Here is a 13,816-nt window from a genome sequence, read left to right on the forward strand (position 1 = left end):
CTTATCTGATTCATTCTCCCTACTCAACTGAGTCAAAGAAAGAGCATAGAACGTGGTTATTCAGGGTTACCTGTTCGTGTTTTTTACTTCTCAATACTACTGAAATATCAAAGACTCTTTATCTGGAATTGTTCCAACACTCTTGGTTTGCTGATGCTCCAGTTTCCAATTGCAGGTGAGCTTTTCAATTTTTGTAGGATGAAATCTGAGATGGTTTTTGAAATTTATTGAAGAGTTGCATTATCTAAAAACAAAAATTCAAGCATTACCTGTGTCAATATTATGTCTTGCAAGATGAAAATCTGTTTCTTTTTGCAAAATACAAAGTAAAGTTGGTTTTCTGATTTGATTTCTCTCATTTCAAAATATTTTTGTTGCAACAACATAGATCTCCTATGTTTTGAGTTGTCTGCTCACATTTTTTGAAACTGAAACTTCCCTGAATTCTGCTGAAAAATGCTGAAAAATGCATCAGGTAAGAACAAAAATATGAAAAATAGCTTGACCGATGTCACTTGTTCCTATTGAATTATAGTTGTATGAGTCAAAAATCGGACGTGAATCGGACTGATCTTGTAAGCGATTTGTTGATAGATTTTGTTAGTGGCAGCTATGGAACAGTGCAGATTTATATTTGTCATTCTTAACCAATAATTTGGTGTAGGAACTATTATTTAATCGGATCGGTTCGTACAGTTCAAATCACTACATAGTGTCTCCCGGAGGGGTTTTTTATATAGGTATTCGTTCTTATCGTTCTCTGTAATCAAAATTCTGTTGGAAATTGGGTTTTCACGCAAATTGGCCTCTTGAAAATTCATAATTCTGAACAAAAGTTCTGACCTATAATTTTTGTTTTTTTTTTCATCACATTTCTTCATTTCCTTATAGAACTGTACATTTTCTGACTGCTTGTATACATCCTGTAACTGAAAAATTTTTCTCTGCTAGTGTTGCTCACAACAAATGGAGTGTACTGTTTTACTTCAAATTCTAGATTTACTGCTAAAAATCCTGTGTTAAACCATTTAACTTTTTCAACTTTCCGTTGAAATCATATGATTCATATTTTTCTTTATTTTTTTCCAGTGTAATGGGATACTTTCCTCTTCTTTCCCCCACGGGTCGTCTCATAATTTTTTCATTTTCTTGGACCTTCCAACTCAAAAAAACAAGACACATTCATCTTATTGCAACATTCGACAAGAAAAATTACAAATGACATTTTTTCATTATTCTGCTCTCACATTTATTCACTCTCCAATTACTTCTTCACACCACTCGACCATTGACTTTTTCATCTGTTTTCAGTTTCCAATCGGCCATTTGGTTCCAATTTCTTTTCCTCGTTTCCTTCTAAATTCCTTGAATTTCTTCCAAAACTTTTTGATCCTTGAATATCCTTGTGAGAACTTTTATTTTATTTTCCCACCATAACTTTACTTTTTTCTTTCGACTAGTTCAAGATATTTTGTTTTTGTCTGTCTCAGGATTTGTACAGATGTAAGTAACTCATTTAACACAAAACTCAATGTCTTTTTTCTCGATTTTTGATTCCTCAGAATTGCAGAAGTATTGATATTAAGTAAGTTATGTCAGAATTCGGAATCATAAAATGTTCTTCAGAAATCAGAGATATCAAACAAAGAGACTTTTGCGATACTTGCGATCGTATTCAATAAATAAATAAATAAATATATAAATAAATTCCAGGGGAAATTCAATTCCTACTTCATGTTGAATTTTTGTATTCAAAGCATTCGAGTATTCTCGTGTTCTTTCTAGATGTCATGAGAACTTTTTCTGAGAATTATGCCAATTTTTGGTGTTCGATAAATTCATACTCAATAATTCTGGATACCAAAAAGGGAGCATCCGTAAGGCACTGTATCTCATGTTTCCATTTTCATGAAACACATCACATAGTCTTCTGGTATTCCATAGTTATTATTTCCACAAATTCTGTGTTAGTTTTTCAAAGAAACCCTTTGCTTTCGTCATTTTGATTGTTTGAGTTTGTTTTTCTGCAAGTGTACTTTTAATTGCTGGTTTTATTGAACTAATACTCTATGATTTCCTCTGTCGAAGTGGAAATATACGAAGAGAGAAAACATCGAGATCACATTTGATTTTCAAAGGCTCACAAACTCTTTTTTCAAAATCATTAGGTTCTTCTCCTTTTTAATTTAAGCGAAGGTACTTAATTAGTTCTCATTTTTCAGCGCAAATTGAAAAACTGTCAAAATGGAGAAATATATTCATGGGAAGATTTATATTTTTGAATGTTCTTGATCTCAAAACTCAATTTTCATGGTCTGTTAACCTTGAACTTATGAGAATTTGAGCATAAAAGTGAACTGTCGAGGTTTGAAGAAGATCACCAAAATATAAGTGCAGAACATTGATAGTGGGTTCAAGTTCTGTAAACGAGAGAAATAATATCTGCAGACAACTAGAGAATTATAATATAAGTCACTGTAGCGTGTAATGAAGAGTTAGAAACAACAAAAAATAACAAATCGTGTATTTTTACACTATTTGTGATGTAACCTGTTTTTGAAGTCTTCGGAAACGCTTCTGTTACTGCCCAATGATCAAATTTAACTCCAGAGTTAGCCATGCAAAAAATAATAATTTTAGACTTTAAATTTCTCACATTCACAATTAGAACAGACAAAAGCAGGTCACAAGAAATGATTTTCGACCGTTTTAATTAAAATTAGAACTTTTGCCGCAAAGGAAACATATTTCCAAAAGGAGTTAGTGTCCCAGACAGGCAGCTGACTTGAATTCTGAATTTGAAGTTTCAAATTGAAATTGTGACATTCGAAAATTTTTTCGCACTCTTTGAAGGACATGAGAGAAACTTGCAGACGTGAAAAGAAGGTTGCAAACTTCGAGTTCAGTCAGTTCTCTTACTCCGTTCAGTAGAATTTCGTGTTTTATACGCTTTCTTAAGACGTAGATCGGATATTACTTCCATTTATAACGTAACTAGGTTTGAAATTAATCTGGTTGTCAGCATTTCCGTTATGGTGTTCTTGGAAAAGATTTTCAGATTGAAATTTTAACGTTTTTGTTATCTTTTCTGTGTGAGACAAGTTTAGAAAAACTAAAGAATGCCTGATCTAGAACTTTCAATTTTACTGATTCTGATTTCTGTTCATTCTTCTCTGACACATTCTTCCAGACAGCTGAAAAAAGGGTCATTTCCAGACGGGCCACTGTTTTACTGGTTGAAAATAACATTTATGATTAACTACTGGGTTCAAGCCTTCATTACATAAGAATTCACACTTTCTATCCCTTCAATTATATTTGTAAAAGTTTATAAAATCCTCTTTATTTCACATATTGTCAGTTGTTTTTAGTTGATCTTATTGTTTTTGATTCCATTTTACTCCACTTCTCACTTGTTTTATTTATCAGTTCTGAATTTTGAACAAGCAATATCTGCTCTTTCCTCTCAACCGTCTGTAACATCTTTTCAACTTTTGAAAACTGAAAACATACGTTTTCACTCATCTGGTTACCGGTTTTCGTAGACTATGAAAGACACTTTTCTCAGTTCAGGAAAACCGAAAATAATTATTTCTTCTCTCCCATACTTGTATACAATTTCTACGAATCTCAATCTGCAATTTTTAGCGTCTTTGAATATTTGCTCTGGGCGCTTTGGTCTCATTTCCTCCGGGTGCCCACCCAACACAAATAGCCAATCCGCCGTCTCATAATTGGGGTCCGTAGTCTCATTTCTTCCAGAAGAAGAACAAGAAAGAGACCACAAATGACATTCTCGCCCGAACAAGCAGAAGGACCAAAATCTGTTCTTTTCATGCTTTTCCAGTTGTTGCCGCTTCTCGCATTCCTCTGTTTTTTCTCTAAACTCTTGTTGAAATTATAAACAAAAGTAGATCATATCCACTAAATTCTCTAGAATTGTACTTTGTTGTATCTGGTAGTGTGACTTAAAGAAAGGAACTGAAGATGAGAGCCCCTCGTGGTTGCCTTCATGTCATGAGCAAGAAGTGGGCGAAGTGGAGGACCTTCTTCTGCAGTTTACTTACTAGGATTATGTATATTTCCGCACTTGTGTTTGTCTTCATTTAGAACTGACGTTTCTTGTTGCTTGTTGATTCTAGATGAACTTGTTTTCAGAGTGAAGCTTTGATGAACTAGTTTCTGACGTCTCCTTTTTCGAAAATTAGGTCAACATTCCAATAACATACGAAGAAGTTGGTCGACTTGAACTTCATTTAGCTAAATTTCTGTCAAATTAGAGAAACATTTTTTGGAAACGTTGTCGGTGGTGTTTTCTAGTTAGAAAAATGTAGAAAGTCCTTAAGTAAGAAACAACTTGCGAACTTTCAAGAATACCAAAATCTATCATAAAAGTATTTGGGATCCATCTCCTTGCTCTACTGTAATACTCGAACACTGACCGACATGTATAGAACCCTCAATAACAATTAAATGTTTGATACTGACCTTGTGTAAAGCTGTAAATGTGAGAATTTGTTTTCCGCTGTCCAATAAAACGTTGTTTCAAGTCACCTGATGAAAATAGCTTTCCATTTTATGTGTTACGCCAGGATGAGTTAGTTCAAGTTCTAGGAAACATAAACTTTGCAGTCGAGTAAAACTAATTGAGTGAACAACTTCATTTCAGTCAAAACAACTAAAAATAAGAGCTAGGCAGGTTTCTCCAAGGACTGGTATCTGACGTATTCGTTCCCTTCTCTTTCTTCGAGATATTCATAAACATCTTCTTTATCAAATTCATTTTATTATCTGAAAATGTATTTTCCAGGCGCCTCGTCTTTATCAAATGCCTCAATGTTGGGCATGATAAGTACCTCCCCGAATTGTCCAATAGAAGCTCAATGGTTCGTTGGAATATACACAGTTGTCATCTACGCTCCATTGGCATTCGTCTATGTAGTGGTTGCCACTCTTTTCATTAAACATCCCACTGCATTTCATCCGTTGTTTGTGTAAGTGCCTTTTTTGTTTCTTTTCAAAGAGGTTATCCACTTTAGAGGACTCGCAAAGTGCCCTGTGGAGGGGTGTTCTGGTTTTGTATGAATCTATACCAGCAACTAATAATATTTCAGAATCTCATTCTTCCTTATCCTTCTTGCCTACACTACTTCCAACTTCATCCTTTTCTTCCGAAATCTTTTGGAATTCTTCTTCATTAATGAATTCATATTTTCAATTCTTGAATTCATCCTAGTATCTGCCAATTATTACACCCAGCCAATTGTTATCCTAGCACTTTTGGAACGGCTGGCAGCTACCGTATTTGTGTCGAATTATGAAAAATCATTGCAATGGATACCGTACCTAATTGGACAATTCATATGTGTAAGTGTCATAGACTACAGTATTTCTTTTTCATTTTTCTATTTTCAGATCATATTTGTGGTACTCATGAGTTTATCTCAACACGAAGGAAATCTGATAAACAATATTCAAATTGTTCTCTCTTTCGTAATATGCTCGGTTAGTCTGAATCCCATAACACTTCTCAATACAATTCGTTTTGTTTTTTCAGTGTCTAGTCGCTTTATTTTTGGTGAATCGGTACAAAACTGCAAATTCAGTCGGAAAGTCTACGCTGACAACTAGGTATCAATTGGCGGAAAATATCAAAGCATTGAGGTAAAGAATCAGTGAGCAACGGGGGTAAAGTGTACCTGGCGATTCAGAGGTGTGGGAAAATTATGAATCTGGAGACAGGGGAAAGTGTGACACATTTCATTTGTAAGATTAAAAAGTTCTGTTGAACTTTGGTGGTTTTGTGTAGACTCATGCATAGAAGCGATCACATGACCAGTAGGATTCGGCTACCATGATGATAAAATTGAGCTGGAATATATTTATATATATATTTTTTTTAAATTTATTAACATACGAGAGAGAGAGAGACGAATTTCAAACAGTTCCATTTTCAGAATCTTTGTCCCATTCATCGTATTGGACAATGTGATCTCTCTTATGTTCGTAATCACCAGTTACACAATCTCAATCGCTAGAAAATTCGACGAAGACGAATGTAACAAGTCTTCCAGTTATGTGCCTATCTTTACAGTGTTCAGGACGGTACGTACTTATTCATGAAAATTGACTTCGTCCTTTCAATCTAAACTTTTTCAGATAGCCATTCTGATCCAAATATCAATGGCTGTGATAGTTGTATACATGCACGAGTCAATGAAAGTCTGGAATTGGAGAGATTGTTATCGAAGAAGTAATCGGTCACAAGACGTTAGTATCACGGCAAATCGACCTGATAGGCTCAAAGTGAGTGCTATTTTGATCTGGATTTTTAAAATTTTATTTATTTTCAGATTAAAAACGTTCTTGGTAAAAACATTGTGGAACAAGAAACAGGAGAAAACTACTTTGCACAATTGAGTAAGCAATGGCAAAAAGTATAGAAATAAACATGTTTTTTTTTTAATATATGATTTGTTTGTAAATACAATGAATGATGTACTTTTTTCTTTGTTTAATAGTTGTCTTCATTGGCAAGGTACTTTTTGTGATTACGACGTTTTCTGGAGATCATCATCTCTCTTTCTTCCTTCGGGAAGATTGTCTCAAGGTTAAGAATTCCAAGATCGAATGTCTTCTTTGGAATTTTTCCTTGAGTGATATAAGATTTCGGAATCAGGAACTTGACTTTGCGGTGACCAGGCTGAAAGTATGATTGGTTGAAATTCTAGTTAGAGACCTCATCGTAGTCGACGGAGGGTGATTAGAAAAGCAATCAACACCTCCTCAATTGCACAACACTCTCTGAAAACCTATTGATACTCACATAGTATTTGTCATCGCAATCGTGATAGACCTTGAAAATTGGATCGATTGGAGTCAACTCAGCTTCTCCTCCGGAGAGCTGGAAATTTCCTTCGGCATCCGTATATCCAGCCTCCAAAAGATCATCTGGATCTGGTCCAGAATCTTCCTCCCACAGCTTTATTCTGACATTGCCAGCTGGTTTGTCACCACAAAGAAGACGTCCTTTGACAGCAATCGATTGATCTCTCATGGCCTGAGCCACGGCTAGGGAGAACAAAAGGATCAAGAGAGATTTCATGATGTTCTGAAATTAAAAGTTTGAATTGGTATAAGAAATAGAGGAATTCAATTCTAGAAGAAAGAAGAAGTCAATAGACCGTGCGTTTTTGAAAGTAAAACACCAAACAAATAAGCAATTTTATCAAAACTGTTATCAGTTGAATTTGATGTTTATGAAAGAGCCAGTCCTTATTTGTTCATTCGATCGAAATGATATGAAAGATGACAGCAGTTATATGTAAAGAAGCCTTGAGAGCCGAGTTTCAAGGATTAGAACGAAAAGAGGAGGAACCAGAAACTCTTTTTCAAGATAGATTAGATTAGCAGCAGATTAAGATGGCTGACGTGTCCAGTGCCCTTCACCAAAGTATCTCTGACTTGTTATTTCAGTTCTTTATCAATTGGATTCATCCAAACACAAAATACATACAATGGAGAAAAACACGTAATGGGCGGGGAGCAAAAGTGGTTGGGGACATCGGGAAGGAAAAATAAAACTGGGATGGAACGGGATGTATAGATATGAAATCAATGTTTTCAATATGAAAAATGGGTAAAAGTCTGGGATTTAGAAGGAAATGTGGGAAACGAGGGATGGGAAACTTCGTTTTATACTGTTTCATGAAATCAACAAACAGTTTTTGTTTGTGATTTTCATGTCAATTTTAAATTTTCCTTCAGAACAACCAAACATCAAAACTCGAGTTGTTGATGAGAATAGATAAAGAATTCGAAATAAAACCTAGAGAGCAGTGATTGAGATTGTTTCATTATTTGGTAGATGATTCAGAGGACGGACGTAAATTCTGGGATGACGGCCTTCTGAAGATTCCATGTCGACGATATTCACTTCAGCTAGCCATCGTTTTGGTGTTCGGGAGGAGATCTGCATTTTCATCTATATAGAGAAAAGTTGAATTAGTTCAAGAGATTGATGTCTTACTTGACTTCCATCATCCCACCCAGAATCAATGTCATCGTCAATATTTGGCCAATCGACGTTTGGAAGGTTTCGAGTGGTTAGTGGTTGCCAGATTGGAGACGCCGCACTTTCCGACTCTGGAACTCATGTTATGGTTTTATTTGGTAGATTTCGATGCTTGAACAGTGAAAAACTTGAGTTTGCAGATAAAAATGAGGCTTCGAAACTTATTTGCATTCATCATCCCAGATAATCTATTTTCTGACGTTCCCTATGCTTTTTTCAGATGTAACGATGAAGTGATTCACTATTTCAAAACGTTGATCTGCGAGACCTTATCAAAAACAAAACTAGGCTTCAATTTACTAAAAGTTAGAAATTTGGGGTTTCTTTTTGAACTTCGATTATATTTTGAATTCCTGGAATATTCACAAAAGAGGGTTCAGATCTGAAGTTTCCCGTAGCTAACCTGCAAAACTAGCTTGATCACTTCTATTCAAATCCAATGATGGAAGAATCAATTTCGTACTGCTACTTCCATTTTGAGTCTGAAATTTCTAGTTTATTAAACTTTTTCGGACTTTGCTCTTGTTCTTTTTCCCCTACCTTATCAATAACAAGTCTCGTTGAAACTGGCTGATAAGCGGAGTAATTACGTGAGCCGGCTGGTACACAACAACAGTATTCTTCATACAATACACGTTTCAGCTTCTTCCAATACATTCTGGAAAACAGATGTGTGATCAGATCCATCAAAACGAGAGTTCTTACTTGAAAACATCTCTGTAGTCTTGATTGAAGATGAAGTAGATGATGCAATTGACTGATGAGTTGAAAACTACTAAAAAGTTGCTAGTGTCCGATAGAAAATTAAGAAGAACTGGTGATGGTTCTGTGAAGTTTTCGATGAAGTTTACAACCAAAGCCTATAAAATTGATCGGATTCTCAGAACCTTTCGTTCGATGTGCTCACCAATGTGTTACAGGCCAGAAACAAGATGACAACCATGATCATTGTGATAGTGTCATCGGAAGTTCCCTCGTTCTTAGGAGCCGTTTCATCTGTTTTTGCTTTCGATTGTCTTTTCACAATGAATGCATTAATGCAGAGAAGGAAGAAAAATGGGAGAAGAGTCATGAGGACCATGTACATATATCTGAAAATTCGTTTGATTAGATTATTAAAAAGAGAATAGGTCTTACATGTTGTAAACGGAGTTGATAGTGACGAAAAGAGAAGTTGGACAGATTTCAATGACTTGTTCCTTTGTGATGTCATTGAAACACTTCCGAAGATTGAATTGTGGGAACCGAAGAGAGTTGTACATGATTGAAACAACGACTATCGAAATGCAGATTTGTTTTGCTCGACGGACGGTACAATAATGTTTTGCGTGGGATGGCCAACACACCTGGAATATAATTTCATACTTTCAGAAATTGGACAGCTTCAAAATTGTTTCTTTTGTATCTTATTCTTAAAGATACAAAAATCTGTTTCAACTATCATTCGTGACGAAGGTTTTAAGTACACCTATTGTGTTCTAAACGTTCTATCTGTGTATACTCGAACATCGTACTCCCTTCAAACTCACATTCACAAAACAATCGACTGCAGCTGCCACAGTGAAGTATATACTACAAGTTTGTGCCATATATCCGAATGGGAGAGTGTAAACTGTTGTATATGGGGCTTGTGTTAACTCAGGAATGTAAGATCTGGCAGAGTCGATCCAGAAAATGAAGAGACCAGTGACGATAACCATGAAATCACTACAGGCAAGGAATAGGAGATAAGTGTTGGCTGAGTTCTGCAGCCTTTTTCGAGTGTAGAGGAATACATTGATGATGTTGGTTAAGACGCCGAAGACGGAAAGGATGGGAAGGGCGAGAATTATCGTCAAGTAGTTGGCCCTGGAATGAAAAAGTTTGATGTTTGCAATCAAGATCTCATAAAAATATCAACGGTTTCAGACAACTAACCATTCAAAAAACGGTGAATAATCGTCTCTCTGAATATCGGAGCACAAACATTCTGTCGAGTTCTCGCTGCCTTCCCACTCCAGAATCATGATGCTGAAAAACGGGAAAATTGGGAAAAGTTTAAAAAGAAAAAAGGAAAAGTATAGATTTCTCTCAATCTCTCCGAAATCTGTGGGCGGAGATGACTTGAGGGCCCTCCCAAAAAAGAATCAAATTTCTTGACGTTCTTCTAATTAACGCTTCACTAAAAGTGAGAGAAAAGAAGAAAAAATGAAATAAATCAGGTCAAAAAGTTTACTTCTTTCTTCTTCTCTCTTGACCTTTAAAGTACAAAAGTCGCAGTTCACTAGAGACGTCAATATTCTGATAATCTATTTTGGTAATCTGACATTTTCATTCCACATGAAAAACTTTCCCACTGGTCACTGGTTCAGATTTGAGAATCTAGAATCTGGCGTCTTGAAACCCGACACCTTTTTCTATTTGGCACCCCTGAAAATTGCCTTCCGATTGGGTCTCTATTTTTTGTTGCTTGCTTTTTTGAACCTTTCAATACACCAAAGATAATTGGGTGCCAAAAATGTGAAACTGAAAATCAGAAAGAGATAAAAAGAGACGGAACTGAGGTGTCTAAACCAATGAGCACACGAACAAAAGAAGAATGAAACCAGGATACAAGGATATAAATGTACCTCTTTCCAGCTCTTTTTTGTACTTTTCGCTTGCGTCAGACATGCACAAAGAACTCTGATAACTCAATTTTAGGTTGGCTTTTGAAGAATATCGAGAGGGTGCGAAACGAATAGAACGTCATGGAGGTCAAGCGAGCGATATCTCTTGTTCGTTGAGCTTCAAGTCTCATGTCCATTTTCACTCATTCATTCGACCTTGGATGTCTTGAAGATGTGGTGAACTGTGAGTAAGACTAACAAAAAAGAAGAAATTGAATTTGAAGGTGGTCATCCGGAAAAAAAATTAAATATACTGGAAATGAAACAGACAGAAATGAGTGTAGGAGTAGGCGCAGCTAGTAGAGAGAACGAACAAAAACTAGATATTTCAGAAATCAATCACACAATTGGTCAAAAAGTTGAAATCAACGTTGTTTTAAAAATTAATTATTTTAGAAACCAATGGCTCTCAAATTCTGAAGCAATACATAGAACAATTATTTCAGGCTCGGTGTTTTTATTCATGGAAAGTCTGTGTGTGATTTTCTTTTCCTCTTGTTGTAACCAGTTAACTTTTTAGATCACCATTTAGCATTACATACAATTGTCTTTCAGATTGCCACATATTTACTTCCAACGTCTTCTTCTTTTCATGAACAACTAGGCTGTATTGTTTTTCTTCCTGGTTTAGGAATGTTCTTTCGATATAATCATATAATTTTCACTCATAAGATTATAGAATATATTCAATCAAAACCAATTGTGGTCCCCAACTTACTCAGGTATCAACGGTATCATTCCTTCGAGTATCGTAGCCGTCACGTTCATCCTTGAATCAGAAAAATATATCACTAGACAAGAGGAGGAATAAGTAGAAACTTAGTAAACACTTGAGCAGAAAGAACCGAAAGAGAATTCAGGAGACTAACAAAGAAATGGGCGGAGCTTCTGAGAAGTAAGGGCAAAAGGAAAGACCGATAAAGAGTGGGAAGAAGAAAAACGATTTGAAAGTTAAGGAAAAGACCCTCCAAAAAGAAATTGGTTCCCGGAATGAAATGCGATAAAAAGAGAGAAAGCAAGGAGAAAAACGGAGTGGATTGATTGGAAATGATTGGATGGGTAATGAAATAGGAAGAGGATAATTGGAAGGTAAATCGAGATTATTTACTTCTTTTTTAAGGAGAAAGTTGAGTTACAAGCTCGTTGATCATGTGTACTTGATGAGAAATATAGTTTCAGTAGACAACTTGCAAGTGCTTTCGATAGAATACAAATGAGAAAAATGGATATAGGGAGAAATGGAAAAAAAGAAGAAGAACTTGTCTTGTTTCTGCAAATTTCCGTTGCCACGTCGTCGCAATGATCGCCGTCAAAATGACATGTGGATGGGCGAACGAGCCGCCACCAGATTTCACACTTTTTTCGCTTGCGGTTCTTTTATTTTCTTTTTTTACTGTTCTTGTTAAATCTTTGATTCTCGTTTTTGTCTTACAAAAAGTCGCATCATTAACATGTAGGAAGTGGTGAAGAGGCGTTTTGGAGTGAGAATAAATAAAAGAGAATTCAGAAATGGTTCTTGTAATTTGGAGAAGTGTACGAAATTGACTGCACTAGTTGTTTTCGATGACAGCATCGGAAAAAGGTTTATGAGAACTTTAGAAGAAGTGAAGAAATATTTGTATTCAGATGATTTTATTTCAGTTTCGGGTTGAAGGATGGGTTTTAAACTTTTGTTGACTTTTGTGCGTAAAACCAGAAACAATTAGAAATTAAAAATCAGAAAAATCTGTGTACCAAAAATTTGGATGGTTCTCTTTTTGAAAATCATCATGATAGGATGTTTTAACGAGACAATTTTGAATCAGTTTAGCCCCAAGTATTTATTTAATTAAGGAAACATCATCAATTATTTCGCGAGCTTATGAATTTTCAAGAGAACTACCATCCGATGATCACTGTCTCCCTTTTCAGGAAAATTTGCAGACGGAAAAGTGTGGGAGGCTTGCTAATTGATTTATTTATTCATTCATGAAATTATCCAGACAGAAAGAAAGAAGGGGGAAGTCTTGAACACGAAGAATTCATCCACTTCAAAACGTCACTCTGATTTTCGAAAAGAATAAAGAAGACGAGAACTATCTCTTGATTCTGAAATCTAGTTTCCGGATTCTAAATTATGTGATTTGAGTTTTGATTCATGTCCTGAACTATGACAAATCCATATGACAAGATCTCGAAAAGTTGTAGATCATTTGTGATGACGTCACAAAGTCTTTTAGAAGTTCTCTTCGAAAATGAAAAATGAAAATGAAGGAAAGCACTCAAAGGGGAACTGATCTCAAAGACTTAAACTGCTCTTCTGCTGTTCCAGAAAAAAGTTCTTAGCGTCGATGACGGCGAGCGCAAAAGGGCTTTGTGGGAATAATCTGGAGAAGGAAAGGAGAATAAAAAAGTTGGAAAGTTGAAAAAAGAGGAAGTAGAAAGAGTGAAAAGTCAGAAAGAAAACTATCCGAAAGGTTCCGTTTCTTATTTTTCGAAAGTGAAAGGGAGAAATCAATGAGCAAGGTTATAAATCTGAGAACATCAAGATTTGGATCTTCTGGAATTCCGAGTTTACACATCCCATCAATCAGGAATCTGCAAATTTCTCGAAATGCACTCCAAGAGTAAATTCTTCCTATTTTGATTCAGTAGCAATTTTCTCTAAGATTTCATTATGTAAATTAGAACTTCATCATCATTTCCTCCACTCAATACACGTTTGTTTATGGGAAAAGAAAAGCAAAAAATTGAGAAAGAAAAATGGAGTCGTTGACGCCTTCTAATAATGAATGCTGATCGTGAAAAGAGAGGAGATGCTCGTTAAGAAAATGGACGGATTCTTAGAAATCTGTAGAATTCTAAAATTCTGAAATTCCAAAAAACAAATAAGAATGAATGTCAATGTGTAGGAATGAATGATGGAAGGTTACCAGAAATATGAAAATGTTCATACGAGATCGAATTTAGATCGGAACGCTGGCATTAATGCTCTCTGATTCATCATTTGAAATTTCTGAACTCATATATTTCGAAGAATCAAAAAAACTGTTATCTTATATTTTGAATATTCCGTCAAAAAAAAGAACTTTCAAAAAATGAAGATCCTATGAGG

General features: G+C 35.5%; 3 protein-coding genes across 3 annotated transcripts; 1 reads left to right on the forward strand and 2 right to left on the reverse strand.

Moving 5' to 3' along the window:
* Positions 1–4,836: 4,836 nt before the first annotated feature.
* GCK72_018590 (uncharacterized protein) lies at positions 4,837–6,443 on the forward strand (the record flags this gene model as incomplete). Its single annotated transcript, XM_053732641.1, has 7 exons — positions 4,837–4,994; positions 5,115–5,367; positions 5,416–5,505; positions 5,558–5,664; positions 5,958–6,105; positions 6,160–6,306; positions 6,354–6,443. 7 exons carry the CDS (start codon positions 4,837–4,839, stop codon positions 6,441–6,443), a joined length of 993 nt encoding a protein of 330 aa, XP_053581554.1.
* A 71-nt stretch (positions 6,444–6,514) lies between these two features.
* Positions 6,515–7,105, reverse strand: GCK72_018591 (uncharacterized protein; the record flags this gene model as incomplete). Its single annotated transcript, XM_003114185.2, has 2 exons — positions 6,515–6,703; positions 6,827–7,105. The coding sequence occupies 2 exons, from the start codon at positions 7,103–7,105 to the stop codon at positions 6,515–6,517; spliced, it is 468 nt and encodes a 155-aa protein (XP_003114233.2).
* Positions 7,106–7,828: 723 nt separating this feature from the next.
* GCK72_018592 (uncharacterized protein) lies at positions 7,829–10,080 on the reverse strand (the record flags this gene model as incomplete). The annotated part of the gene is made up of 9 exons (XM_003114454.2): positions 7,829–7,984; positions 8,030–8,145; positions 8,478–8,556; positions 8,615–8,732; positions 8,780–8,934; positions 8,982–9,165; positions 9,212–9,420; positions 9,604–9,922; positions 9,992–10,080. The coding sequence occupies 9 exons, from the start codon at positions 10,078–10,080 to the stop codon at positions 7,829–7,831; spliced, it is 1,425 nt and encodes a 474-aa protein (XP_003114502.2).
* Positions 10,081–13,816: the final 3,736 nt, after the last annotated feature.

Source organism: Caenorhabditis remanei, chromosome V (genome assembly GCF_010183535.1).
Source record: "Caenorhabditis remanei strain PX506 chromosome V, whole genome shotgun sequence".
Taxonomy (NCBI): domain Eukaryota; kingdom Metazoa; phylum Nematoda; class Chromadorea; order Rhabditida; family Rhabditidae; genus Caenorhabditis; species Caenorhabditis remanei.